Genomic DNA, 27,604 nt, shown 5'->3' on the forward strand with positions numbered 1-27,604 from the left:
TTTTCATTTCTTTTTAATGATTTCTTAATTTCCGTATGTATTTCATATGAAGACTTTTGAATTATAATTAAAAAGGTTTGACAGACATCCAGATAATTTTAATTAATTAATTATTTTTACCATGTTAACCGACATAAATAAATTCAGCCAAGTATGAAATTGTTTTCGTATTTTGTATGAAGAATTTTGAAGTATTATTGAAAAGTTTTTTGCGAATCGAATTTTTGTGAGCTACATTTGCTTTGTGTCAAAAATAAAAAAAGAAAACAATATTGAAATACATATATAAATCTTTAGGACTTTTATCTCTCTCGCGTGAGCTCTATACATATATATATATATATATATATATATATATATATTAATCTCGTAATTTTTTAGAAACGAGTAAAAAGATGATAACGCGATGATAATGAATTAAAAACGTGTAAAAAGATGATAGCACGACTGCAACTTCGATTTACTGCAGGATTTTTAATTTGAGTATATATTATAGTTTCGGAGTATCGTCCATTTCTATTAGTGCAGATAACTTTAATCTCGGTTTAATTTACTTTTTATCTTTTCTTCTGGCTATAATCGTCAAGACAATATACGACCTTGATTAACCATGGTTAAAAAAGCGTCTTGACGAAAATACACGTTTGATATATTTTTAAATACAATAAAATTTATTAACTTGCTTTAAATAATTGCAGTAAAACAAAAAATGAAAAATAGACGAAGCCATATCATGGGTCGCATCTGACCCCGACCTTAATTATTAGAGGGTTAAATCGAAGCTTACGCAAAAAGGGAGAACGAGAATAAAAGAAAAAAGAACAAAAAATGACGCTGATTCACACGATACGACGTTCTGTCATGCCGTTCGACGGCGAAAGATGGAAGAGGCGCGACAGATTTATCGTCTGACAAGAAAGATTCAGCTATCGATCGTGATACACGGGTCGCGCCTATATACATATAAAACATATATGGGCGCGACAGCGCGCGCAACTTGGGTCTAGGGCTCCACTCGGACGCTCCAGTATGATGCACAAGCGGAAACGATGTTGGACGGAACGCGGCGGGTCGTGCCCTTAATCCTCGTCGTCTCGATCCTCCACCGTGCGTGCGGCGACAGCGCGATCAGGGCGAGCGAGAAGCGTCACGGCGGCGCGAACGACTATCAGATGTGCCTCGAGAGCTTCGACATCCACAAGGACAAGATCATCCGGACCCAGGACTCCCGCGATATGGGCGCCAAGTACTTGAACGTGTTGGACGTCGACTCCAGACTGGATTGCCTGAAATATTGCTGCGAGACTGAACGCTGCGACGTGTTCATCTTCGAGGAGAAGGTAATACATGCCTAATCGACAGGATGATTCTGAATGACCTTATAAAAAATTAAACAGGAAGGAGGGAGTGCCCTACTGAGTATCTTAAGATAGGCAACTTAGGGTCTGCGAAGCCAGCTTAAGGAGATATGGGCTTAAACATATAAGAGCCTGGAGAGTAGGCAACTCATCATACACGTCTGCTGACTGATTGTCAATCGTATCTCCATCGTCCAGAGGAGACCATGTTGATATAACAAGCCCCATTTGACAAGAGACACTGTCGAGGTTTGAAGTGCACAGCATACAGATGGAGGACTACACCTTTGCAGAGCTAGCAGACATGCATCTTGTTTTTGGAGAAGTTTGTAGCGATGTTCTTGCTGTTGAAGAGCTTTACAGGGAACGATCTCCCAACAGGCATCATCCGTCAAGACATAAACGTTGGCTCCACTCTCACATGGTTGTGCAAGTGGATATCTCTTTAAGGTGGCTTCGCAGACCCTAAACTGCTTATATCAAAATAGTCAGTAGAGGACACTTTCTCCTTCCTGTTCAATTTTTGTAAGATCATTCAGAATCATCTTGTATAAATGATACAAGATAAAGTGTTACCACGTTACAGGATCAAGGTTTCATCTCGATTCTTTCGCCTCTTACTTACAGAAACCGAGCAGCTGTTACCTTTTCCAGTGTGGCCCGCTGCACGACTTCAAGTGCAAGTTTACGAGGCACGCCAATTATACCAGTGCGGTGCGCACCAGTTATCCTATACAGAATGTACAAGTGGAAGAGGAAGTGAGGATATCTCAGCAGGAGCACGAGTTAAAATCTCTCAGGTACTTACCTATGATTCCTTATTTCCTTTATCGATTTCGCGACTAATTAAATGTTCTCATGCCTCAGGAAAAGTAACGAGATCACGTCGGATTACGGATTCACGGAAACTCCTGTCAAATCTGTAGTCACGCAAATAGCAAAAGTGATACTAACTACGTCAGCACCGGTCAAGCCAGGTATGATGCTATTCCAAGCGTTAAGAATATCTGAGTTATAAATAATCAAAGAATTTACAGATTGATATTAATATAAATCTCCCGTCAATAATAGCTTGCTCCAGAAATCAGTACGAGTGTCGTTCATCCGGAGATTGCATAGCCATTTATAATGTTTGCGACGGTATCCCGCAATGTGCGGACGGCTCCGACGAAGCAGCAGATCTCGTATGTCCCACGGAGAAACCGACGGTTCCTCCAATAATACAGGCGCCACGTCCGCCCGCCGATATCATCCGGTATCAGCAAGTGATCGACCAGCGTAAGCCTCTTCCCCCGTTCTATCCCAGGCCGGAGATCAATCCTAAAGCTTGGGATATATCGAATCTGGCCCATCAAATGTCACAGCCGCAAAATATGATATATCCCGACCAACCGGTAGAGGTGCCGCAACTGCATACGAATTACGGATCATCGGGATACCATCCGCCTGAATGGAATTATCCGCCTCTATATGAGCCAAATAAGGATCCCTATGTCCCTGCTAATACTATTCGTGAACAACATATGAATCCTTATGAACGTATGTAAAATATAATTCTTTTGCCATACATAATCGTCATTGGATTGCATCATATGGAATGTGAATATGTTTCCAGAACAACCACATATATTTAATCACAAAGGTCCGAGCGTCATAGGAAACAATGAAGCGGATAGGTAATTCAAAATATTGTCCTTGTAATTATTGCATTAAACTAACGAATAATTAGACTCTAATTTGTGGTTGCTTTGTAATATTATGTTAGGGGACCGTATATGGATTCCAAACATCCATATTCTCCACATTTTCCATCGTCAAACAAAGCAGTTTGGCAAGAAAATCCCGTGCAATTTTCACCATCTGTTGCACCGAACTCTCAACATAAGCAGGCCAATGATGTGGGAAATCTTGCAATAATTACGACGACGCCCGCTTGTGATGTAAGTACGTCTTTCGGCAATTGGAGTTATTACAGAATCGTGAAAAATTTGGTAAATAATAATTTCGTTAATAGACTTCGGAGGAACATAAAAATGAATTAACAAATGAGAATAAGGAACCTGTACAGAAGGAAGAAAAGGCCAATAAAGATTTGACAACACATGTAAAGACAAGCAAACAAATCACTGAAAAACCAACTTTATCAGCAAGTGAGATTGTTAAACATAATCATGTAAAAGAAGCGAAAGGTAAATGTAGTTATAAACTTGCTATAATATTAAAGAAGGAAAAAATGTATACTATTCTATTTTCGATAATCGTATCTTAGTATCTTTTATTTATAAGTAAATTAAAGAAATTAATTTTTGTTAATGTGCGTATAAGTGTAGATCCATGCAAATGATATAACTATGTTTTTTAATCATCCCTCTTAGTAATTTTTATACATTCTTAAAGTTTTAAATCCTTTCATTTATTTAATTTTTATTATAACACGGTTTCTTTCAGATCATCAAACTGTGATTGTAATCGAAGAGCGCGCAAAGGCACACGAGAGAACTGACGTTGTTGCGGAACATCTTCAAATAATCGAAAATGACGTTTTAAGGCCCAAAGGTGCCGTAGTGTCGTTATCATTGGGACTTATCGCGACCGCGATCATGGCTGCTTTAATTGTTTGCCGATTGCGAGTAGTAAAACGGCGTGGACGATGCGGGCATGGACCTTTTGCGCACGATGCCGATTATTTAGTTAACGGAATGTATTTATAAGTAAATACGAATTGCTTATATAAATTTAGCCGCAATCTAGTCATTTTAATGTACTTATCATATTTTCGTATCACATTATATTTACATGATTAAAATCTCTTTAAACGAATTATGTCATTCTCTAAAGCTGAAACTTTGTTAGCTATGCTTATTCGCTTTACATAAAATTGCAAGTGTTTTTGTGATTATTGATAGCATTTTGATATAAAAATGCAAAAAGCAAGAAATTTATGAATTATTGTTATATTATTACTGATTTTTCTCTATACACATTTATATTTATTCTTATTATTTTAAATATCTTTTGCGATAAAACCTTGCAAAAGTGTTTTGAATTGTAATATAGTTAATTATGAACAAAATTTCAATTGATACATATGATAGAGTTAGATAATGGTATGTATATACATTATTATTACATGAAAAATCTTTTATGCCTTATCTTACTCAGAAATATTCACTAGAAAATGAAACATTTATCTTAATATAAATATTATTTTATAAATTTATGCAATTTCAATAAAAAAAATTAAAAACAATAAAATAATAAAAAAACTGATAAATGACCATTTTATTTATTAACAGAGTCCGAGATATTCTATAAGATATTCTCGTTTAAAAATAGTCTTCTAATATATCAAAAAACTTATTTAGTAACAATAGAACATTATGATCATCTTACATTACACCATAATACGCAGCACACGCTTTCATTGTAAAATTAATCTCGTCGAGCATAATCAAGCAATAATCAAGAGGAATTTTATACTCCTCAATTATTTCTTTAATTATACAATATTTTGTTCAAGTATACAATTTTTCAAATTATGTATTGTCTATATGTGTATAACACATAGACAATGTGTATAACTAATATTAAAAAAGTTTCCTCTCTTTTATATTCATCTGTTTTCTTAGTTTTCTTGCTTATAACTCAATAATCAAGTTGATAAAGGATGAATTATCACAAGTACTGATTCTGCTTCATCATATACATAGGATAAATGACGTGTCAATAATGCATCATGAAACATCCATAACGAAAATCCAACATTCCCTCCATGTTCCTTCGACTTTGCACAAACTCTTAAAAGTTCATATTAAATTTCGATTCACTACTATGTACGCGTATTAGCTGCGGCGTTTTGTTGGGCTCGGATAAATTCTGGGTAATCGATATAGCCGTCGTTATTACTGTCGTCCATGCTAAGTATCGGATCTATCAATTGCACTAATTCCTCATCCTTGAACAATTTATCGCCGTGCGTACGAGAATCCGGGCTACCTTGTTCTACGGATACAATGGAAATACTTACAAATTCAGTTGCGCAAGAAAAGATACAGTAAAAAGAGAGATTGCTGATGGATTTAGTTCGTACGTACCATGCCAATGTATAAGTGACTTGATCAACTCACAACCGTCCAACTTATTGTTATTATCTGCATCGTGCATCTTGAAATAGTGAAACTGGAGCTCCTGATCTGTCATCTTGCTGGTATCTATTGGAACGTCAGCGTGCTCGGCGATGTGTCTGGTAGAAAAAAAGAAATATACTGTAATTTGTATACTGGAAGGCTTTATAGCAACAAATTGTTGGTGCCTTACCTTTGGCTTGATTGCAATAAAAATACAAATAAAAATAATAATAATAATAATAAAAGAAGCTAAATAATTGAATTTTTACGTAAACTCGTATCCAGATGATACCTACTCTTTCTCATGAGCTATGTTGGCGGTATTAAGTAACTGAGGTTGCCCATGACCATGCCCATGTGGTTGTTGAATCTGAGGCTGACCAGGAATTTGTTGTTGCATGGGTACTTGCTGTTGCATGGGTACTTGCTGTTGCACAGGTACTTGCTGTTGTACAGGTACCTGCTGTTGCATGGGTACTTGCTGCATCGATGCTTGCTGAAGGGGAACCTGTTGCTGCGCTGGTACTTGATACTTGGGCAGAGTTTTATTATGCCAGACATTAATCAAATTGAAACTCGTTCTTAACTTAAACATGTACTAAAGAAAAAAAAAGCCAACAGCGAAGATAAGATTGTAGCGGTATCGAAGATAATCGTGTGACTGAGATGTACAAATTTACCTGTTGCTGCGGCACGTGCTGCGCATGTTGCGGCATTTGTTGCTGAAACAGACAAGTAGGTAATTATAAAATAACGTGCATCGGAGTACCGTTAACAACAGCTGTTTATAAACAATGTTGAATACTTCAACGCGAGGATTTACGCCAGTATAATTCTGCTATACATTTAGATGTCAAAAACACGTGACAATAACAAACTTGACGCTTATTCGCCGGTAAATAAAACGTGACCGAACGATTTTTCTTAGAGTACCCACAACGACGGAAATCGAACTTGACGGAATTATACCGGCTTCGCTTCGATTTGACTTCCACGTCATACGCCGAGAAGCAACCGTGTTGAACCATATGTTGAGCAATGTCGTTGGGAAAAGCGCGAGTCAGCTAGTTACCTGCTGATAATGCTGAGGCGGTACGCCGGGCGGAACTCGTTGCGCCTGGACGAGGATGTATTTGCATCCGAACGACCCGATTATCAGCACGCACAGCGTCCAATGCATCTTCGTTACGCTGTATCGAGAAAAAAAAGGAAACAACGTGCGTTAGTCGTGGGCTCCGGGATGTGTCGGCGAACGCTCTCGCGCTCGCCCACGTTGCCACGCTCGGCGAGATCGTGAAAGAATACCTCGTTTACGCTAGGAAATGTCCAGGTAGCTTGTCATCTGCGTGAACGTCGTTTCGCTCATCGACCGCCACGAGGTTACGAGCGAGCCGCCGTTCGCGAGTCACGTCTCAGGAAAACCGTACGATGTGCCGAAACCACGCGAACTGACAGTGACGTGGACGTTGGACTGTTGTGGACAGATGCCGCGCGGTTTCGTTCCACCATTGAAAAGGCACGTAACGAAGATCGTTCCCAGAGGAAAACCTGAGAAGGTGGACATTGCCGCGTATTTTTAAAGCATTAAAAGATTAAGGACCGATTGTTTCAACCTGTTGATAAACTAATAGTTAAATAATATGTCTATCTTTGCCTAATTTGGAGGAAAGACACATATATGTGCTTTCACCATTAGGTAGTTTACGAACAAGAGGTGGAGGTCGAACAACTGGCCCTAAATCTTAAAAAAATATATATAAAAAAATAAAAAAGTCGCCAAGTGCACGCGCCAGCATGAAAAACTGTTATATATTGAAAAAATTGTTTTAATATACCCAATTAAAAGTATAAAATAATTGTGCATTGCAACATAAATCGTGTCGATTTCAGTATAAAGAATAAAAAGAATATTTTAGGTGAATAATAAGTGTTGTTTCACATTTCTAATTTTAAATATATTAAAGTAATTTTAAAAATATTAAAAATGTTTTTTCGAAAAAATTAAACATTTTTAAAGACCAAGATAACAGAATTAGATATTTAAATGTAGATATATAATTAATATTTAATTTAAATGAAAAAATTTTTCAAGCCTTTACGAAATACTTCATTATTACATTTTTCATGAAATGTGAGGCAACAGGCTCGTTCATAGAAAATTAATTTTTTAAGCAAAACGAATAATATTTGGAAAACAAGCAACAGAGAACGTTTTAGAATTTTTAAGTATCTTGGCGGTGACTGTTTATCGTCTTTTATTATGGTATGCGCGATCACCGCGTTGCGAGAACGATCGCGAAAAATCTTTTACAAACGATACAATTTAACGTTATTAATTTTCTGCAATATAGAGGTTGTTCGCACTCTCAACGTTCATACGCATTTCGAAGCGAGCTCACTCCCTCGTTCGCGATCGTTCGCGATGATCGCGACAGGAAAACGCCAAACGCGCGAGCATTCCCTTCAATCACATTGAATATTAATTCCCGTGCTTAACGAGGTTTCATTAAACTGTTCGCTGAAAGCGTCTTGCCGCGCGATTCACTTATTCGAAGTAGAAATCGGAACGAAGACAAGAGACGCGAATTTCGAGGTTATCGTCTCACTGTGACACGCGGGACGACGATTCTATTAAGATTCGGATATATCGCGCTTCGAAACATTTATTCCTCACGTAAAATTCACTCACCGATCACGGAGCACTGCGGGAGACCCGTCAAATCACAGCCGGGAGGCTGGCACGGACGGCGTGTCGACGTCCAGCACGGCGGCGGTCGGCGTCGGCACGTTTATCTCGTCCTGCGACAGCAACCCACTCGTTTCAGTCGACACAAGAAGGAACAGAATATTCGGCGCACGTTCACTTTGCAACACTCCGTAACCGGATTTCTTTTCGTTCACGAGAAAGGAATTACACGAGCGACAACGTCCCGCACCGACCAGACCGTTGAATGTATCACGTATTACACGTCGCCGCCGCGCCGCCGCACAGTCGGGCGAGAGGTCGAACGCGATTGGCTCGCGACTCTCGCGAGTCGAGCTCTCGAATCCGGCCAATCACGTTCGGCCGCTCCGAGCCGCCGCGCGCCGGCGCGACGCAGCGGCGCGCGGCGTATACCTGGTGGCGCACTGTACTAGGCGCGACCGTTGAAAGAGCAGCGAACGTTCAAAGTCGCCGGGTCGCCGCGCGGCCGATTATTTTTGCCGGTGAGTGGTCTCGCCATTTGTCTCCGTCAACGCTCGGAGCACCTTTACCTGCGGAAGTCAGCTATCGTTCTCCAGATGAATTTCACACATCAGGTATGAAGTGTTTGTGCTCCGCGCGCCCGTCGCCGTGCTCCGTGCTATTGGTGCTGCGTGTGTGTTATTCGGAACGCGCTTATTGTTTCCGCGATTGGCACTCCTGCTCCTCGTTTCGCGGGCCGCGGGAGTAATCGCCTGCGCTAGTACGTGCCGTACGCGTTCAATAATTTCCGAGTGTGTTAAGTGTTTGTCGGAATTAACGTATCGCGCGAATCGCTCGCTCGAGACGGAGATACCGGAGGCGGAGACGGCGAGGCGAAGTCGGCGACGGGCGAAGGTATACACGTACGGCAATCGCGAACGATTGACTTTCGCCGTGATATTCGCGGGCGATAATCGTGGTGCTCGTCTCGCCATATTTATAGATTCGAATGCAGCATTTCGTTTATCGCGTGTCGCGCTTTGAACGCAGTGCCGGAATTGTCTCCGATGTGATTCATCTCCGATTCTCTCCGGGAAAAAGAGGGCTGAGTGATACTGTCGTATCGAGTGATTCGAATAACGGAACGCCGTGATACATCGCCCGTTTCGCGAATATGCGTCATATTCTCGTGTATCTCGCGTCGCGTAAATTGGCGGTCGGCAGTCACGATTCTTCGTCGTGCAAATTAAATAACGCAGTTTCGCTTTCGCGAGATTTACGAGTTCGATACCGTACTGCGCGTGCTGTATTTAATTTCAATAGCGTATCTTTGATTGATCAACGGCGCGTCTGCGTGCTTTATCAATCGTCCGCTCGATTTGTGTAGTATCGCGGCAAGTTGCCGACGTCTTAGAACATTTCGTCGTCATTGAAGTAACGCGGTGATCGAACGCAGAACGAATCGGGGCGATTTTTATTATTATTTTAATTATTGTTTTATTAATTTATTGAATATAATGAAAAAAAAAAGACAATTATTAATTATGTTGCAATTTTATTCTAATTCTTTGTAGCCTGTCTATCCATATTTATATATCGATAACTTGATTTTGTAACACATGCTTTTATATTACATAGTAAAGTACTTCCTTCCCACGGGTACGACCTTGGCGAGGTGGGAAGGCCCAGTACCCGGTACGAGGATTTTACCCAAGCAAAACTCTTGTTCTGCTTGGATAAAAATCTAAAGACGGGGAAGCTAACGTACCCTCCGTCCGCCGATTTAATTGAATAAACGAACCGCAGCCGGTTCGTCGCGTTTGCTTCGGGAGTGACGTTCAAGTAATCGGACTAAAGGACTTTTTCAAACGGGAGTGCCGTACAGTATCGCGCGAGAAAGACTTTTACTGAAATTAGTCCGCGCGCGATTGTAGTTTATTATCCGCGAGTGTTTCTCGCGAGTGTCCTGTGCGGTGAGGGGAGGAGGAGGAGGAGGAGGAGGAGAGACCTGACGTCCTGAGAGGAGGAGGAGGTCCGAGAGGAGACATCGGGCACCGACGGAGCAACCTTTGGGTAAGTATCATCTCTTAGCTACATAAAATTAATAATTCGTTTCCATTTATTCGAATTGTTTCATTTCGATAAGTTAAAAGTAATTAAAGACAGATAAATTAGCTAAAATTTTATTCTTGTAAAGATCTTTTTCGGTAAATAACTAATTATTGCTAAATATCTCATTAAAAGACGAATTAGAGACGCGTAAAAATTATCTTTTGAAATGTTGATTATTTTGAGCATTTTTTAAAATTTGAATCTTGTTTGTATGTTACAGTATCATCGTAGCTACGTGGCTGCATAACTCCGTCCGTTGCGCATCGAGTTGGTGAGTGAAAAAAAATTTTGTTTATTGAGGTAACGAATCTACGATTAATCAAATATAGAGCTATTGTATCTCATGTCGAATTACGACAATAAATTATACTATAAAAATATTACATCTCGTAGATTTGTTGCCTTAAAATGGATGGGCTAAAACGGATTACGGAAAATATTTAATCTTGGTCTCACTTGTTTATTAATTTATTGTGCAATTATGTGTTTGAGGAAGTACTCACACACTTTGCACGCACGGAGCTCTCAAAGAGCTCATTATCGTTCATCGAACTATATGTCTGCCGCGTTCTAATAACTTTTAAATAAAATGTTAAAGTACATAAGAAATTAAATTTTCCAAATTTTGTTGCATAGATCAATTGTACTTTATACAATTAGAGTAACAAATATTTTTTTTAGAAATACAAGAAAAACAAAAAGTAAATACTCTATGACAATTAAAGTAATGATGTTTGAAATATAAAATTTTTATTTAGATTTCTTTAAAAAATTATTTTTGTAATATTATTTTTCTTGAACAAAAAAAAACAAAAGAGATAAAAAGAAGTAAAATATTAATTGTGTTAGATGTTAAAAACAATAGTAGATAGGGACAAATTATGAATTAGTTAGGATGTGTTTTATTTATTATTTATACCCATTTATTCCTTTCCCTATATTTATCCAAGATTAAATATTATATAAATCGATGCAAAGAAGCAATATATATATATGTTTAGAATTTTAGTATGCATAAAGACAAGCATGTAGTATACATAAATATATATGAATAAAGAAGATAAGAAATATTTTGGTCTTATTATTATGCAATTTATTTTATAGAAAACCTGATAATTGTTATTTATTACTCAAATTTATTCTAACCAAGTATCGATTTAACCCTAATTTTTTGTAGCCTATCCATCTATTTTTAATTAAAAAATTGGCTTTATGCTAGATAAAGTTGAGTAATATGACGTGAGATTCTAAATATTGTCGAGAAACACTGAACATTTTAAAATTATTTTAGAACTGATGATATAGTACAATTATTTAGTTTTCCAATAATATATGACTACGTTATATCAAAAATTATTTTGATAGAAAAATATAACGAGATACATTTATATCGATAATCGTAAAATAAAGATTTGCATATATTATTTAATTATTCATTTATAACGATGCGGTTATTGATTAATTATAATATTCAATTATAATATCAATCGTGCGGAAATCTTTTTTTCGGATCTCACGTCATTTATTCTGTACTTACCTGTCTTATTTGATACATTTTCGAGATGCGTACCGCATGAACATGCATAATGACGCATCTTTGTGTTTTCGCGGTCAGTTTTTCGAGAAATTTATCATTATTAATTTTTTAATTTCATCCACATTATAAATTCTAATTCTTCGCGAGATATAATTGAGATATTCATATAACGCAATATTCATAGAACGCGAAGTAAAATTTTTTTTGTACTTGATTATAATTCAAAATTAAAAGAACGGGTCACAAAGAAACGGACAATCAATATTCTCAAGTAAATAACGGAATTAGTAATATAGAAAGATTTTTTATCAACCTTGTGCAGTCATTTTATAAATTAATATTTTTTTGTAAATTAACTTCTCGTTGTGCATTTTTTGATACAATCGATGATCGCGTGTAATTCGAATCGAACGTATATAATATTACTTGTCGGCGATGATAATGATCCGACACTGGAAGGAGTTTTCTCCTTCCTTCTGATCTGGTCGAAATCCGACTAGATTGTATATGGCCAGGAACGACAAAGTTCGATCTGGCCCGACGAAAGAAGACTGGTTTTGATAAGGTAAGTGGTCAACATTGACCACAATGGTTATGAAATACGTAAGATAACGTACAAAATGTTTGTACGTACAAAAAGTTTGATATATTTGTTTATTTGCCCAAAGTTGGGCTTATTCCTCTACATTTTTTCTGTATATTATTTTCTCGCATATATGCGAGATTGGAAAGACCCCAATTAATTTCCAATCGTATACCTATAAGAAAAAAGAATATTCTTGATTTGAAAATATCTTTAGTTTCAACGTGGAAATCTTGAAATGAGATTATATTACGTTAAACTTGCTTAAATGAAGTCATTATAGTATAGTGCAACCAAGAAAAAAATGTTGAAATAAAAAATTGAAATTCTTATAAGAAGATTATTGTGATCTTGCTTATATATGAAACAATCTATATCTTCTTATAAAAATTACAACTTTTTATTTCAACATTTTTTTCTTGGTTGCAATATAATAACTTCATTCAAGCAAGTGTTCTTCAAGTAAGTTTAACGCAATATAATCTCATTTTAAGATTTCCACGTTCAAACTAAAAATATTTTCAAATCAAGAACATTCTTTTTTTCTGTGTGCGCGTGTTAAATTCCACATTTCGCAAATCTCAAGTGACCGTGTCACTTTGAGAGATCTATCCCGCTGGATTAACCAGCAAATCCCCTATAAGTCGTGTCGCGATTTTAATTGAAGATGCGTATTTTTATATTAGATTGTAACACGGGTAGGTAGGGATTCGGGTAGGCAAGGTCAAAGGGATAATTCGATAGTTCAAAAGATTGTATACGAAATAGTAGTAATAACTTTAATATAATAATATAATAATAATAAATATAATTATATTATATAATTATATTATATTATTTTTTTTTACTTCTTTTCAAGTCTATTTTTGGATTAATTAGAATATCTTTAAAAATTATAGCGTTACATAAAGTAGAAATAGATTTATTATCAACACGCTCGATATTTTTTCGACGAGGAAATTCGGGATGTAATAAAGGTGCGAAATATTATTTTATTTTGATAAAAATCGAGATGAGATTTATATTGTGATGACGATTCCTTTACACAGTTTATACATAAAATCTATATACCTCAGGTAAATGCTAATTTACCCGTCTTTACTCTACTTTCAGATAACAAATAATTATTAAATAAACTCTCATATGTACAAGTCACGAATTATAAAACTACCCTCTAATGCGTAAATCCGTTATTGTCACTTTTTACAAAAAGGGTCGCTCGAGCGATGTAACTTAAGATTACGTAAAAAAAGAAAGATCCTGAAGACGCGTACATATACTTGAAGGACACTGATATACGAGAAATAAATTATCTATCTCTAAGCGCCTTTCTCCCGTTTATACACATATATGTATTAGTATCGCGATCGATACTAATGCAACTACAAAACTTATAGCGATACTTTGGACTTTCTTCTCGAAACGATGCACGCTTCTTTTCACGATTCGATCTTTTATGTGTCTGAACCGTCTTTTCCTCTTTTTTTTACAAAACACTACTACAAAACTTGCTGCCCGCTATAGAAAATCTACGATCGCCATCCGCTAATGCTAGCCGCGTAAAAACGCTAAGTCTACCAGCTACTATAATACAGAAAAACATACAATTTCCACAGTTGACTAGTTACACATTATCATGTTCTCTCGTCTGATATCCGTTCGTATGATCTACGCGATCCAGCATATGGGCGAATATCTCCGTCACGATAACATCTCTTCGTTTGTCGTTCGATACCTTTGCAAGGCACTGATTCATGGCACAATTATTACATCTACGTACAAGGTCTGTATAAGCGATATACAAATTCGCTTTTTGTGTTCAAGGGCGCGGCAAAAGATAGTGTCCTTTCAGTTTCCGCTCGTCGCTCGTTCCTTCGCGTTGATCCTAAATCTGGCGTATGTCAAAATTCGCGATAAACAATAGCGACATAGGGTTGTTAGGTTTCGTCGATACGCAAATAACACTGACATACGCTACCGCTTCATGAATAACGCACTCTTCTTAATTCTACGCGCTACACAGGTCAATACTGATTTATTTTATTTGGCGTGTTCGCTTGTTTCAGTCGGTTATCCTCCGCGTATGATCTCTTACGCTCAGACTCCTCATCTCTTTGTTATTTATCGTATTTCACTCCGCTCGCTCTTGCCGATAGTTTATTACGCTCGCGAGTCGGCTGGAGTTATCTCGAGTACCTCATCGTCTACGCGAGATCTAAGTGACGCTCCTCGCAACGAGTACACGCAACGACTCACAGCAGATATGGAAATTTCTCTTCGCCTTCCTCTTCCGTCTCGCTGGACTCTTGACTGGACGGAGGCGTGTCCAACTGGGGCAGGCCGAGATCCAGATATTCCTAATGTCGAAGAAGCATGTTAAGATCAAGACTGCTGCTACAAAAATCCTGCTTTATTTATCGACATGCGGATATCGCGACTCACCTCGTTCGCTGTTATCGTTAATATTCTGTCGAGATCGATGACCAGTTCTTCAAAGTTCGGCCTTTCGCCCGGTTGATAACTCCAACAGTCTCTCATGAGCATATATCTATAAGCAAGGAATCGAGGAGTATATTCTCTCGAAAATGAAACGTATATCGAGTGCGTTATGTAGGCAGATTGCGTATAAAGCATGCCTTACATTTCGATCGAGCAGCAGGGCGGCTTCTCCATTCGATGGCCCGATCGAAGTAGCTGGAATAATTTCTCGACCGACGGCACGGATGGATAAGGCGTGCCGCCCAGCGTCATAATCTCCCACAACAGAATCCCGTACGACCATCTGGAAGAAATAAAAAATGTAAACGGATAAAGATAAACGCGAAAGAATTACGTCGAAATAATTAAATAAAATTCTCTGTTGGAGGAAAGAATTATTATTCTTGGACACTCACACGTCGGACTGAGTGGTGTAAATACGGTGAAACAGAGCCTCTGGGGCCATCCACTTCACCGGCAACCGCCCGTCCGTTGTCTTCCTGTAGTAATCGTGGCAATGAATGTCCCTGGCGAGACCGAAGTCAGCGATCTTCAGCACGTATTCGTCGCTGACGAGGACATTCCTGGCCGCCAAGTCTCTGTGTATACACCTCCTACTGGCCAGGTACTCCATCCCACGCGCCACTTGGTACGCGAACGAGACCAGATCCTTCTGCGTGAGGGTCCTTCGTTCCTTCGACTCTTGTCCGATAGCCGGTTCGTATCCCGCGGTGGGTCTGTGGTCTCGGAGGAAGTCTCGTAGATTGCCGTGAGGAGCGAACTCCACTACGACGTATAGAGGACCGTTCTGAGTACAGGCACCCAGCAAATTGATAATGTTCACGTGCTTGCCGATCATCTTCATCATCTCCATCTCCGAAACCAGATCCATCATCTCGGTGTCCGTGTGACCCTCTGTTAACGAGAGTATAGATATGTATAAAATATAAGATACATCTTTCTTTTTCTCTTCTATGCAATCGTAATTGTATATTTTGCTCACCTTTCAACATTTTTACCGCTACGACGCTGGGTATTCCGGGTTTACCGGTGTTCGTCTCAGCCCTGACGACCTTGCCGAAGGCTCCTTCGCCTAAGGTATTTCCAAACGTGAAATATTCCCTCGGCAATTCCCAAGCGCTGTCCAATGGCAGCTCGTACTCGGACACGTTGTCGCTGGTGTTGTCCTCGGCGATGACGGTCGACTTTTGTTTCTCGATCTTCACCACCGGCATCAGCAGCTCCCCTTCTGCGTTCTGCGCGTTCACCAATTTCTGCTTCTCCACGATCACCTTCTTGGTCCATTGCGTGACGACCGCTGCTCGCGCCGTTTCTATCGCGAGCAGCTTCTTCATCTTCTCGCGTTTCAGTCGATGGAAGATGTATATCACTACGACGACACCCACGGCAAAGAATATGCATAGAATGCCCGCTAGAACGTTCACTAGGATCTGCGGCCTCGCGGCTAGCGGTACTCTCTGCTCGTCCAGTGCTGAATAAATTTTATAGAATCAATATAGCTTACTTGCCTTTTGCACTCCACTTAAAAATACTTTGTTCCTATGAACAATACGCTTAATAACTTCAAACAAAACTGGGTTGTAACACACTCACTTTCGACTACACGTAGATAAGCGTTGCTAAACGTTTCCCCTAAAGTGTTCTGGGCAATACACGTGTACCATCCCTCGTCCTTTTCAGTAACGTTGTACAGATTCAGCTCTTCAGGATTTTCTGCTCCCTTGTTTCCAGCCTATGTCGAACGAAAAACGCCACTGTTAATTGTTTGATGCGTTAATCAAACGTACAGCGGTATTCACATAAGTACGTGAGCGCACATTTTATTTTGCTTCTTTGATAAATGTTAGGACAGCACAAAGCCACATTAAGTTAGCAATATTCGAAAGATTCGAATTTGAAAGCAAAGATCGAAAGAAAGCGATTAAAAGAACAGATCGCGAAGTTTGCATGCAAGCTGCGCCCACCTTGACCTCCACTCGTAAGCTCTGATTGGTCTTGTTGACGGTGTCGAAAGAAGTATGATAACCATGAAACCATTCGAGATGACGATGAGCATCGGATAACACCTTGCAGTTCATACTAACGTTGCTTCCGACAAGTACCGTGGCATTTCGTGGTGGAATCGTCAGGATCGGTCGATGCGCTACTGTCTCTACAGAGAAAAAGAAACCCAACCACCAATAACGTTAAACCAACAATAATGAAACAAGAAATACATAGAGAATTCAGCTGTTCAAGTTATCTGGAATATTTTTACGCCTATAAAAACGGAAAGATGTGTGAAAATAAAAGCTCGTAACATAGAAAAATAGACAGTCGGATCAAGTCTGTTTGCTAAATTGTAAAATAGATGTGGCGGTCGGAGCAACATGCGCCTACACGTACGCAACCCGAACCACCACAATAGATAAATGTATTATTTACATAAAAAAATATAGCACCCATTAAAGATCACGTTTAATTATCCTTCTTACAGAGTCAATGTCCTGTATGTGTATGTTTTGATTTCTATATATAAAATAGATTGGAATAAAATAAAGCGTAAAAAGAAATAAGAAGATCCGCAACCGAGAAGCGAGAGAGACATATGCTGCAAAATGAAATAATCAAGTTTGTTAATCACTAGGACAGAGTCTTCTTCGTCCAAACCTGAAAAAATTTTGAGAATAGATAGTTTACCCTACACCATTGAGTTAGCACGGCAACAAAGTATTACGATTAAACGAATTTGTTAAAGAAAATTCGTCGATTAAATGAATTTTCTAAACAAAAAGGATTGAGATAAACAGAGGATCAGGACCCAGGACCCTCCACCACCATCATCGCGATAAATGGCGGCTGTACCTGGATCAGAGTCCCTTTGGCTTTGGGCGAGTCCTCTTGATCGCCGGGATATTCGGCGACTTTATACCATTCTATATACGGTTCGAGATCGGAGACAATGGGGCACCTGAAGGTCGCGGTACTGTTAACCAGAGCAGTCACGTTCTTCGGGTAGTCCTCATTGATGTACGGCTTATGCGGGAAACGCTCTGCGGTTTCGTTAACATCTTAAGTCCGCGCGCACGACGAGTCGTGCGTCCGCGTAATAACGCGGACGCGGCGCAAAAAATTGTTGCATGTTGCAACAACGAAACGACCGAACTCGCGTAGTAAGCAAGGAGAATCGTGGCGTCTCTACTCACCGATAATGTCGACTTTGAAGGTATAGTTGATGCAGCCCAGATAATTGCACACGATGCACGTGTAATTGCCGCTGTCCTTGGTAACGAGATCCTCCAACCTCAGGGTCCACTTGGTACGGATCACGACGCCAAGATCCCGTCTTGGTTCCTCGTTGTTCTTCAGCCACGTGATGTTCGGCCTGGGATTGCCCACGCTCGGGCATCTCAATCGCATTGTGCTGCCAGCGGGCTTCACCACCGTCAAGTGCATCTCGTCGGTCTTGTTGAACGATGGCGGGCTTTCCGGGACCTTCTGATTGTGCTCGTCCTCCGCATCCTGCTCGCTCTTCTCGTCCAGGTCCGCGTCCAATTTCTCGGTGTCCATATGCAACGACCGCGTCTCCGGCAAGTCTGCGGAAGAGATTATTGCGTCGTGTACAGCGCCCTTGACATTATGATTCAATTCGACACGACAGTTAATGTCACGTTTAATTGAGATTCGCGAGTGGGGAGTTATCGGGGGACAACTCACTTCTGGTTTCGGTCTCGAGATCGTTGCTCCCGTCTTCCGGTCTGAGCACGTTCATCGCGCCGCTCCTGTCCTCGCCTTCGTTCTCGAAGCCGTCGTTCTGCAGATTCTCGACGCGCACGGTCACGTTCCTCCACTCGGTGGTTTCGTTCGACTCCAATCTACAGCTGTAGACCCCCGTGTCGTCCATCTCGACATATTTGAACTTCAAAAGCTGCTTGTTTACGCGTATCCTGCTGGTCGACTTATGCAACGCTTCGTCGTCTTTATACCACGTCGTCTCGAAGTTGAAGTTTTGGCAACGTAGATTGAGCTTCTCGCCCACGGACACCACAACGTCGGGATTAATTTCATCTGCAATTTAAACATTATGCATCTCATTATAACGTTGTGTGAATATACCATGACAGCGAATATGCATTCAATCTGTATCCTTCGGGTGTTGTACGTAACGCGATGTTAATGATATTATTCGGCCTTTCTTCGTACACAATTTCCGCGAAGTGAAACTCGTGATTCATTACTCAGATTGTAGTTTCGTATCGAAAGGATCTGAAGGATCCCCTAAAGCCAATTGATGTTTCTGCCTTCTTCAGAAGAATAAAACGTCACGGCCTCGTTTAAAGCGAATTATAAATCGATCGCGTGATAAATTAAGTAATTTTAACTTGGTCGTTAGTATTTTGCTCGTTTTCTGTCGCATCGTCCGTCGCTTCGTATAGATTTAGCTCGTCGACGCGACGCTCTATAATAATCGCCGTCCCGAGAATTCACGGAGGTCAGATAGGGATGTTTTGTGATGAGAGAGAAAGAGAGAGAGAAAGAGAGAGAGCAAAACGACACGGAGCTTGGCTCGGGTCCGTCCAGTCTGCCTATCCCGCAATATTCGCGCCGGTTTGATCAAGGAAACTCATTTTCCTCCGCGGCTCATTCATGAGGCCGACCGGCCGGACCTCGGAGTATCGCCATTTGGAAGACAGCCAGAAGTGAATCGCGACACTGTCCCTTCCGACGTTCCATCTGGAGCCTTTTTGCCCCTCCGTCCCCGGAATGCGTCGCACACTATTTTTAGAGCTATCCCCCCGCGAAAACCCCCCTCGCCGTCTCTCTGCCCCGGTGAATCGCCCTGTCATTACGACCACTAATAGTACTACGAGGCGCGTCTTCATCATCGTTGAAATTTCGATTATTAATACCCAGACATGATCGCGCCACTCGCATCGATCACCATTCATTTCGATCGCAACGATGATCGGTGAGGTTTTTTTCCTTTCTCTATTTCAGCGGATCTGCTTCCCGAGTTATTCCAGACGCGCCGGGAAGAAAGGAAGACTTTAATTCAATCGAGATCCCCGAGTGGAGATCTTTCTTTTCGCAAATCTTTAAACATCCTCGCGCCGAGCCTATCCTTGTGCACAAACGAGTCGTTGTGCCTTGCGAAGAGCCCTCGACGGAAATCGATTGAGTTTATATTGTCGCTCGTCGCCGTGGGCGCTTCGCTTCGCTCTTTTTCGGGAGACAGCGACAGATGCGGGGCACGTGGCATCGGCGGCTGCGATCCGGTGCGCGAAGTTCGGTCCTGCATCGAGACGGAATCTGCGCGGGGTGTCCTCCCAAAAATTTAATTCATCCTTATCGAAACTCTTTTATCGTTTTCAAAATCAAATCTGTTTCTTGGATATTTTCTAAATAACCCGTTGTCCAAAAATTCCGCGTTGAACCACGCCGGATCGTGGACTTCGACCGATACCTAAACTTAGGGATCGATTCCTCTCGGTACGCAACTGGCCATCTGCCTCGAGTCAAACGCCAGGAATAGCCTTAAACGTTTCGAGAGCTTCGCGCCACTTTTGCCGGTGTTGTTCTCCTCTCTTTCTGCCTTCCCTCGCCGTGAGCTTTCGGTCGCGGTAACGAGCTTCGGCACGTTTTGGATGTTTGTATAGAATTAGTCGCACGGCGAAGAACGTAGGAACATTACGTCGCGTAAAAGAATTTTTCAAAAAGAAGAAAAAGAGTACCAGCAAGTTCGACACGCTTGCAATTCTTTTAATAAATTCCTCGGGTCGGCGAGAATTTTGTTTGCCGCGTTACCTTTGCGCACAGCATCCAGAAACACGACTGTTTGCGATGTAAATAAAGAATTCGCAGTATGCTTTAAGAAAGGAACAAGTTAGCATCGGTAAATAAAAAGATTTTGATCGAAATCAGACTTATTTTGCAGTTACGAGCCGTTGGAAATATTCCGAAATAATTAATTCAATTTTAATTTCGATATCGAGCGCGCCTCGTTCAAGACCATTTAGCCATTAACGTCGCGCGCGACGACGGAAACCCCTGGTTTGTCAACGTCAGCGGCCGTTTATTTACCCGTGTCGCGCCTGAAACGCACGCATTTTTACCCCGACAAAACGCACTGTCTAACTGACGTATACAGCGCTTTCCCTCGTCGTGGTTGCGTGGATAGTGATAGTTATAGCGGCCGCGTTAGAGAAACGATCTCTGTCCCGCGCTCGTTCTTCAACGTCCCTCGGTCTCCTCGCGCACTATGTCTTCGCGAAGAGCGCCGTATAATCTTTCAATAACACAACCCGATCTTTAAACGTAGGCTTTCTTAGGCTTCTCTCCTTCTCTCGTCTCTTAGGCCGCTTGTCAGGCGGGAAGCTCGCGCGGTGCATCTCGCTGCTGCAGCACGTGCCGCTCGTAAATCGCTATCAAAGTTTCCGCGCAAACGGAGGCGCGGCTACCGGTTCTCCGAGTGCCGGACGGCTTCATAAATAATCGCCGTTTCCTCGCGTGCGCGACTAGGAGTAAAATCACTCCAATGCGAGTAATATTTTGTCATTGATACCATGGCTTCTCGTAATTCAATCGTCAGATGTGAAAGTCGAATACGAAAAGAAGCGTTCGCCGCATTACATCTTGTTTCTCCACGTCTAACGTGATTCAAGAAGATAATCGGACAGGTAACGATAAATCAGTCTCAGCCTCTAAACCGATTTATCAGTACCAGTCCGATTATCCCTTGAACCGTAAATCGTAAATAAGGTGACGTGACGGGCAGTCGTTCGACTTTCAGCGCCGTCCGACTTTTCACATCTTCATCCGTGAACGAGAGATTCGGAGAGCGCTAAATGCTGGCGATACGATTGCCTCGTTCAGAGAAACAAGGCGAGGTCAGCCAGCAAGATGGATTACCGTCGTCGTCGTCGCTCCCGACGAGTCGTGCCAAAAATATTTTCACTTGACTGGCCCCACCGATCTCCACGATTTGTGCGAACGTACAAATTAATCTGTACCAGATTAGAAACTCAAAAGAGGACCACTGTCTCTCTATATTATCTCGACGAGCGTTTGGAGCTTTCTACGATAATCTCGCACAATTATCAGATCGTTTTGCATCGTTCGCTCGCTTCAGATGGAGAACCAGATCTCTCGCTTCGCCCGAAATAGCCAGAAGTCGTCGAAATAAAAGGCGCCAGTCGTAAGGATATCATGCGCGGACAGCGTCGTAATTCACGATCTTTTAATTGCTCGTTGTTTCTCTGCTTTCACGGAAACGAATCAGTTGCTGAGCGAACGCCCCTTGCACTGCTGATGAAATCTTCGCGTTGAAAAAATTGTAAAGAATGTGGAGAGAATTGTTAACCGGGTGAGAACTCCATAGCTTTTTTTTTTAAGAGTTAGCAAGATAAATATTTGACTCGAGATTTCCGAAAAATTTGTTCAGAACTGTAAACGAGTCCCGCGATACGGCGGGTGAACAAACAAACGATTCGCAAAATCAAACAGCGCTGAAGACTTATTGTTAGCAGAAGCTGAGCACACCGGATTATATGGATCATTCGCGATTAATCGGCAACGTAAAACGGCTCCGAACTCTAAACGACGACAGAAATCACGACTGCCAAGTTCGCGTCGGAGTCATCTTACTTCACGAACGAAACGAGAGCCTAGAAGTGGCGGCCGTGGAAATAAAGAAAAATCGACAGGCGAGAAAGATCTCTCGACCTCGAAGAAGTGCCCCGCGGTGTCGGATTACGATCGTCCCACGCGTACGGCTTTTAGCGTTTTCATTCGTAGAGGAGAGAGAGCAAGAGGGATCTCTTTCATACCGCCGATGTTATAGCGGTCGATCTTACGCGAGATGATGATTCGACAAAAAGGAGAAACTCTAGACGCGATAATTCTTGTGCGAGCGGCGCGATCTCTCCGCGCGGAAACGTTAAAACGCCGACCCTTTTTTCTTCATTACACAAGATCCTCTTTTTCATAGAACGTTCACCTATCCCGCGACGAACGTCGGTCCTCTTCGCGGAAACCCGTCGGTGCGCTCAAAGTTTCGTAATTGAAACTGGACGGCGATGTTTTTTCCCGTCATCGAGTTAACGATACTTTACGGCACGAACGAGTATCGTCGATCCAATTATACCTTGTTCTATTCTGTAGCGCGTGTTGACGGCTGAAATCGTTTTATTTCGATCTTTTTCTGTCCGGAGGAAGACAAAACGAACGTTCGTCGCGCACGGACGTCTTCTTCTTTCAACAAAAGACTCGATATATGATAATACGAGATAAAAAAACGGTCCGTGGCGAACCAAGCGAGATGAGTCGCGCAGGATCGGGGAGAATCCTGTTATACGTTTTAACGCATCGTCCGTTCGCGTTAAGATATCGCGTTAACAAAGTATACCGGGCCTCCGCTAGGATAGAGACCTGCCAACGAGGCTGACTCGACGATCTAATTAAGATTCCGTTTCGTCCTGTGGAAGCCGTCGTTTCATAATGGAGCGAACGCGCGGAGTAAAAAGGACGAGAGGAGATTTACGGGCCGGGAGACAGAGTGCAGATAGAAACGTCGGGATTCTTGACGGGTCGGCAGCCCTGAAACGATCGCCAGGTACACACATATCTATCCGCATAATTACACCTCGAAACGGATCATCCGACTCTCGGGAGATCGAGAGGGAACGTCGCTTAAGCGCGCTCGTTATCTTAACGAACGCGCCGAGCTTGTTTCATGCTCCGTTCGAGATGGGATCGCCGGCGGGAGGACAGAGTCGTGCGGACTTACAATTAGCTTCCGCGTCGGTTTTCCGGGTTGCGCTGCATCGAAGAGACGAGCGCTTTTCCAAGGATTCTCATCTGCGAGACGAGCGGGCACGGGACCAGCGGAAAAACGGAGCAACGCTCGATCAACTGGCAAAAGCGGCCGAGATCTCTTGGCGAAATCTCCTTCTCGGCCCCCTCCCCCTCCCCCCGCTGTCTCTCGTCCACCCCCTATCCCGCCACCCCATAAATCGCGCTTCGCTGCCATCTCTTTCATTGTCCAATTGGTAATATCAGCCGCTATTACGCTGTTGAATACATTTAATAGACAAAAGATTGGCAGTGGCTCTCATCGCTCTCGTCGCTCTCGCGACGCGGCGAGGTCCCTTCCCGCCCTGAATTTAGTCCGAGAAAATGGCGTTTCGTATCCGCCATCGCCGGGAGAGTATCGTTGCTGGCGATTCGGTAATAGTGGGCTCCGCAGCCCGGCTCGGCATTCAATGACCGGGCAATTGGACAATTGAGCTCAATCATAATAACGCTCATACGCATATATCGTGCCAACACAGAGACATGTCGTTTCGCCCGTTCACCGGCGTCGATATTTATTTACCGAAATATCAATCCGCCACCGCGCCGTAGCGGAATATATGTCGAGCGCGTCGAAAATAATCGGGGCACCCGTCAACCCGGGAACCCCTCCCCCGAGCGGACGATATTATGAATCTCTCCGTCCGCCCGGCGCGACGTTTAGGTAGGCCGAGTCGCGGCGAAACGGGACCCCGTTTACGTGTCGCGCGTTTACGCACGTGGCCCCCGTCGCCGAAATTCCAACGAAACTCTCTACTTTCGAGCACGCACCAACTATGGAATATAGTGGAAATCACACCAGCGGGGTACAAAGCCCGTGTCTGTTCGCCAGATGTGGTGCCGGTCGAAATTTTCGACCGCGCCCTCCTCCTTTTGACCGGGGCAGCATTAGAGCTCTCGACGTTCGTCGAAATCGACGTTTCCATTGTTTGGGACAACAAACAAATAGCCCACGCAACGTCCTCGCATACTGCTCGGTGAACGCATCGCGATATTACGTAACAGTTTCTCAAAATTGGCAGCATGCAATTGCAATTGCAATTGCAATGAACAATATTTCACGTTTATCCTGATGGCAGAAGACTCATGTCCATTTCTATCAATGTAGATTAACTTTAATCTCGGTTTAACTTATATCTTTTTCTAGTTCTACGAATTAGTTAATCTGCATTGACAGAAATGAGCATCAGACGTATAATTAAATGGAATCGGTGACAATTTGCATAGCTATCGCGAAGATAAATGATCACTGCGTCTATGTGCGACACGCACCGCCGATAATTATATCCACGTGGGATATAATTACCGTCGCGCTGACGCTAATTAATTACTGTCCGTGTTTCTCCGTTCGCGGCTTACATTTTTGGTGACCGAGCAAGTAATCGTACTGTCACGTTTTCCTTGAACATCGATGACTGCAACCGAGTGCCAGCGGTTACGATTTAAATAGCGGCGATATGTATGCATGTGGCGTTCTCCGACACGAAGTTTCCCGAGAATGCAAGCGCCGATAATTAAATCGTAGCTACGAAGCCTAGGAGCGACGTGAACTGGAAATAAACCAGGATCAAACGCTGCATTTGAAAGCCTGACAGAGAGCTGACGTTTCTCGGTACAGATTTCACGAAAGTTCTACCGCGCACACAGCGCGAATTATTCTTCCGTATTATTAACACGGATCGCAACCGTCGTATCAATTTTCTTCAACACTTTTCGAACAGACGTAAAAGCTGAATTCTTTCGCTCAGCATCCGGAGTTAATATAAATCGCTGATTAATTGGTTTTCAAGTTGGAAATATTTCCTCTAGACATCTCGGGGCTTCTGCGCGCTGTTCGTTTTTCGTTTGTACTTCCGCTTTCGCTTTCACTAGCTTCCTCGTCGCTCGCGCTTCTTCCTTCGCACTTTTTTTCACGTCGCACGACTCGCACTAGCCATGCTTCGCTCCGGTTGTTCCTTTTTCGATACGAAAATACCGCGTAACAGACTTCCTTTACAAATCTTCGGCTCGCTACGACCGCGTACCAGGCGCGTCTCGTGGCATTTACTCGTTTTATTTGACTCGCAATTTTCCTGGAGAACGAATTTACCGAAGAATGTACCGCGATGAATGAAATAAATTATGACAGGATAATAACAAAATTTCGTTATGTGTGGTAATTTCGGTTTCCTACTGCGATTTCTACATCGTTTTTAAATATTATGTTTACGAGATTTCCATCGTGCAACCGAGCTTTCATCTCCCTATGCGAATATTCCTAGAAAACGTCGTTATGCCGCTTCCGTGAATTAAACGCTCTTGAAATATAACTCGACTAAAGCATTAAGCGGCACGTTCCATAAATCGCTTATACATCATCGCTTGTGCAACTTAAATCTGAACTTTTATTTGCATGAAGTTCGAACATATACGTAACAAGTATTCGAAAGATCTCCATCTATTATTAAATGAATGATTGTGCAATTTTTCCAAGTAATGTATGTATGTAAGAGTTATGTTATGTTTTCTCACCTAGTCGAACGCTCCGTCCTTGCGTAAGTCCGACGCCCAAGATAGCGAGGATCCCGAAGATTATGCAGATCGTCGCCATTTCGACTCGCTCGACACCGGACATACGTGGTTAGTGTAATCGCGGCATGGGTGACTTCCTGAAACAGAAACCGTGGAAGGTTTATTTGTCTTTCCCTCTGAGGCGGGATAAAATAGCACGTGGACGGAAAATGCCTGTCAACGACTTTTTCAGGGGCAACGAGAGCGGTTACAACTTTCGATTCGATCACAATCACTGAGCTTACACAGACGATGGAAGAGGGAAAGAAGGGTAATTATGTAAATGGTGGAAACTGAAAAAGAAAATATTTGGAAATCTCTCTCTCTTTCTTTCTCTCAAAATAAACTCGCGATTATGTCGGTAATAATAATAGACGAGCAAAATGCTCATTTCCTTCCACGTTCCCTCCTTTTCTTCGGCCGCCCGACCTCGTCGTATTTTTTCTCTATTCCGCGAGGAGAGTCTTCCCGTCGCTTGGCCGACGGCCAAACCCCGAAAACGCGATGCACTCGCCGAGGACACGCCGACCAACGGTTTTAGACTTTAGACACGACCACGCTGAAACACGGCCCTGAGAGCACTAGCGTGCGAGTCAACGCACAAGCTCTACGCACGTGCGTCCCGTCCGGGAACGCCACGTTTAACGCGACTCGAAATCATCGTTATCGTAAATTCGCACCGAATATGAACATTCTACGACGATCGATATTCGCGAGCTTGATAGCGCAAAAGCGCGAGAGACGAATTTATCAAAACTTTCAGTTAATAAAACGCCCAGCAAAATCATATACTTTCATTTAAAACTGACATGTACACTTTATACATAGGTAGCGCGGCGCAAACAAAATAAATAATTATCGCAAGAAGCGATCGAAAATAGATAGAACTGACAACTGGCTATGAAGACGCAAGGTTCCGATGTAATAAAGTTTTTTCCGAAAATTTGAGAATGATCGCCACAGTGTTAACGCTCGACCCGTTTTGACAGTAACAGTCACCTGTAATAGTCATCTGTTTTGCTGACACGCGAAAAACTCGCAAACAAGTGTTATTGATCGTCATTTCTCATTGTTTCTCCGTGTTTATAAGGCGCTATGCTTTCTAAGGCCCAGTTTCACAAGTGTCGGTTAACTTTTAATCTTAGATTAACTCACTCTTCGTCTCCTTCTAACGTCCCCCTTAGAAAGAGACGAAGAGTGAGTTAATCTTGCCTAAAAGGCCCAGTTTCACTAGTGTCGGTTAACTTTTAATCTTAGATTAACTCACTCTTCGTCTCTTTCTAAGGGTGACGTTAGAAGGAGACGAAGAGTGAGTTAATCTAAGATTAAAAGTTAACCGACACT

At 42.0% G+C, this 27,604-nt stretch overlaps 4 protein-coding genes across 7 annotated transcripts in view; 2 read left to right on the plus strand and 2 right to left on the minus strand.

Annotated features, from left to right (window-relative positions):
* The first annotated feature begins 620 nt into the window (after window positions 1-620).
* On the plus strand, window positions 621-4,300 carry LOC139774220 (uncharacterized). The gene is made up of 8 exons (XM_071709302.1): window positions 621-1,340; window positions 1,986-2,158; window positions 2,226-2,335; window positions 2,430-2,897; window positions 2,974-3,034; window positions 3,124-3,298; window positions 3,373-3,547; window positions 3,807-4,300. The coding sequence occupies exons 1-8, from the start codon at window positions 1,050-1,052 to the stop codon at window positions 4,067-4,069; spliced, it is 1,716 nt and encodes a 571-aa protein (XP_071565403.1). The 5' UTR covers window positions 621-1,049; the 3' UTR covers window positions 4,070-4,300.
* Window positions 4,301-4,628: 328 nt separating this feature from the next.
* On the minus strand, window positions 4,629-6,998 carry LOC139774221 (uncharacterized). The gene is made up of 6 exons (XM_071709303.1): window positions 6,791-6,998; window positions 6,558-6,675; window positions 6,166-6,207; window positions 5,782-6,017; window positions 5,453-5,601; window positions 4,629-5,360 (listed from the first exon to the last, which is right to left on the minus strand). Exons 2-6 carry the CDS (start codon window positions 6,663-6,665, stop codon window positions 5,188-5,190), a joined length of 708 nt encoding a protein of 235 aa, XP_071565404.1. The 5' UTR covers window positions 6,666-6,675; window positions 6,791-6,998; the 3' UTR covers window positions 4,629-5,187.
* Window positions 6,999-9,818: 2,820 nt separating this feature from the next.
* The window catches only part of Ets96b (Ets96B), a 104,631-nt gene continuing 86,845 nt past the window's right edge, over window positions 9,819-27,604 (plus strand). Inside the window, exons 1-2 of the mRNA XM_071709315.1 lie at window positions 9,819-10,223; window positions 10,483-10,533. The gene's annotated coding sequence lies outside the window, so the exon portion shown is untranslated. The remainder of the gene's footprint in view (window positions 10,224-10,482; window positions 10,534-27,604) is intronic.
* Window positions 13,370-27,604, minus strand: part of LOC139774224 (fibroblast growth factor receptor homolog 1) — a 38,538-nt gene continuing 24,303 nt past the window's right edge. For 2 of the 4 annotated variants that reach the window (XM_071709310.1, XM_071709311.1), the window contains exons 2-11: window positions 26,222-26,358; window positions 18,578-18,928; window positions 18,067-18,456; window positions 16,846-17,033; window positions 16,475-16,613; window positions 15,864-16,352; window positions 15,277-15,775; window positions 15,024-15,164; window positions 14,825-14,930; window positions 13,370-14,739 (exon numbers count right to left, since the gene is read on the minus strand). In XM_071709310.1, coding sequence (XP_071565411.1) covers window positions 14,635-14,739; window positions 14,825-14,930; window positions 15,024-15,164; window positions 15,277-15,775; window positions 15,864-16,352; window positions 16,475-16,613; window positions 16,846-17,033; window positions 18,067-18,456; window positions 18,578-18,928; window positions 26,222-26,324 — 2,511 coding nt within the window. In that variant the 5' untranslated portion in view covers window positions 26,325-26,358 and the 3' untranslated portion in view covers window positions 13,370-14,634. Of the gene's footprint in view, window positions 14,740-14,824; window positions 14,931-15,023; window positions 15,165-15,276; window positions 15,776-15,863; window positions 16,353-16,474; window positions 16,614-16,845; window positions 17,034-17,725; window positions 17,914-18,066; window positions 18,457-18,577; window positions 18,929-26,221; window positions 26,359-27,604 lie in introns of those variants that run through there. The other 2 variants (XM_071709312.1, XM_071709313.1) reach the window with 2 other exon arrangements.

Source organism: Temnothorax nylanderi, unplaced genomic scaffold (genome assembly GCF_030848795.1).
Source record: "Temnothorax nylanderi isolate EJ_2023f unplaced genomic scaffold, tnyl_v1.0 TNYL_tig0076_pilon, whole genome shotgun sequence".
In the NCBI taxonomy this organism is placed as follows: Eukaryota; Metazoa; Arthropoda; class Insecta; order Hymenoptera; family Formicidae; genus Temnothorax; species Temnothorax nylanderi.

What these genes read in the sequence shown, in the direction of transcription:
- LOC139774221 (XM_071709303.1), bottom strand. Translation starts at nt 6,665, where the DNA reads ATGCATTGGACGCTGTGCGTGCTGATAATCGGGTCGTTCGGATGCAAA. An exon ending in AGCACGTGCCGCAGCAACAG is followed by an intron (nt 6,018 to 6,165) that starts GTAAATTTGTAC and finishes ACTCTGCCCAAG; the next exon opens with TATCAAGTACCAGCGCAGCA. An exon ending in GTCACTTATACATTGGCATG is followed by an intron (nt 5,361 to 5,452) that starts GTACGTACGAAC and finishes TTGTATCCGTAG; the next exon opens with AACAAGGTAGCCCGGATTCT.
- LOC139774220 (XM_071709302.1), top strand. Translation starts at nt 1,050, where the DNA reads ATGTTGGACGGAACGCGGCGGGTCGTGCCCTTAATCCTCGTCGTCTCG. An exon ending in TGTTCATCTTCGAGGAGAAG is followed by an intron (nt 1,341 to 1,985) that starts GTAATACATGCC and finishes TCTTACTTACAG; the next exon opens with AAACCGAGCAGCTGTTACCT. An exon ending in GGAAACAATGAAGCGGATAG is followed by an intron (nt 3,035 to 3,123) that starts GTAATTCAAAAT and finishes ATATTATGTTAG; the next exon opens with GGGACCGTATATGGATTCCA.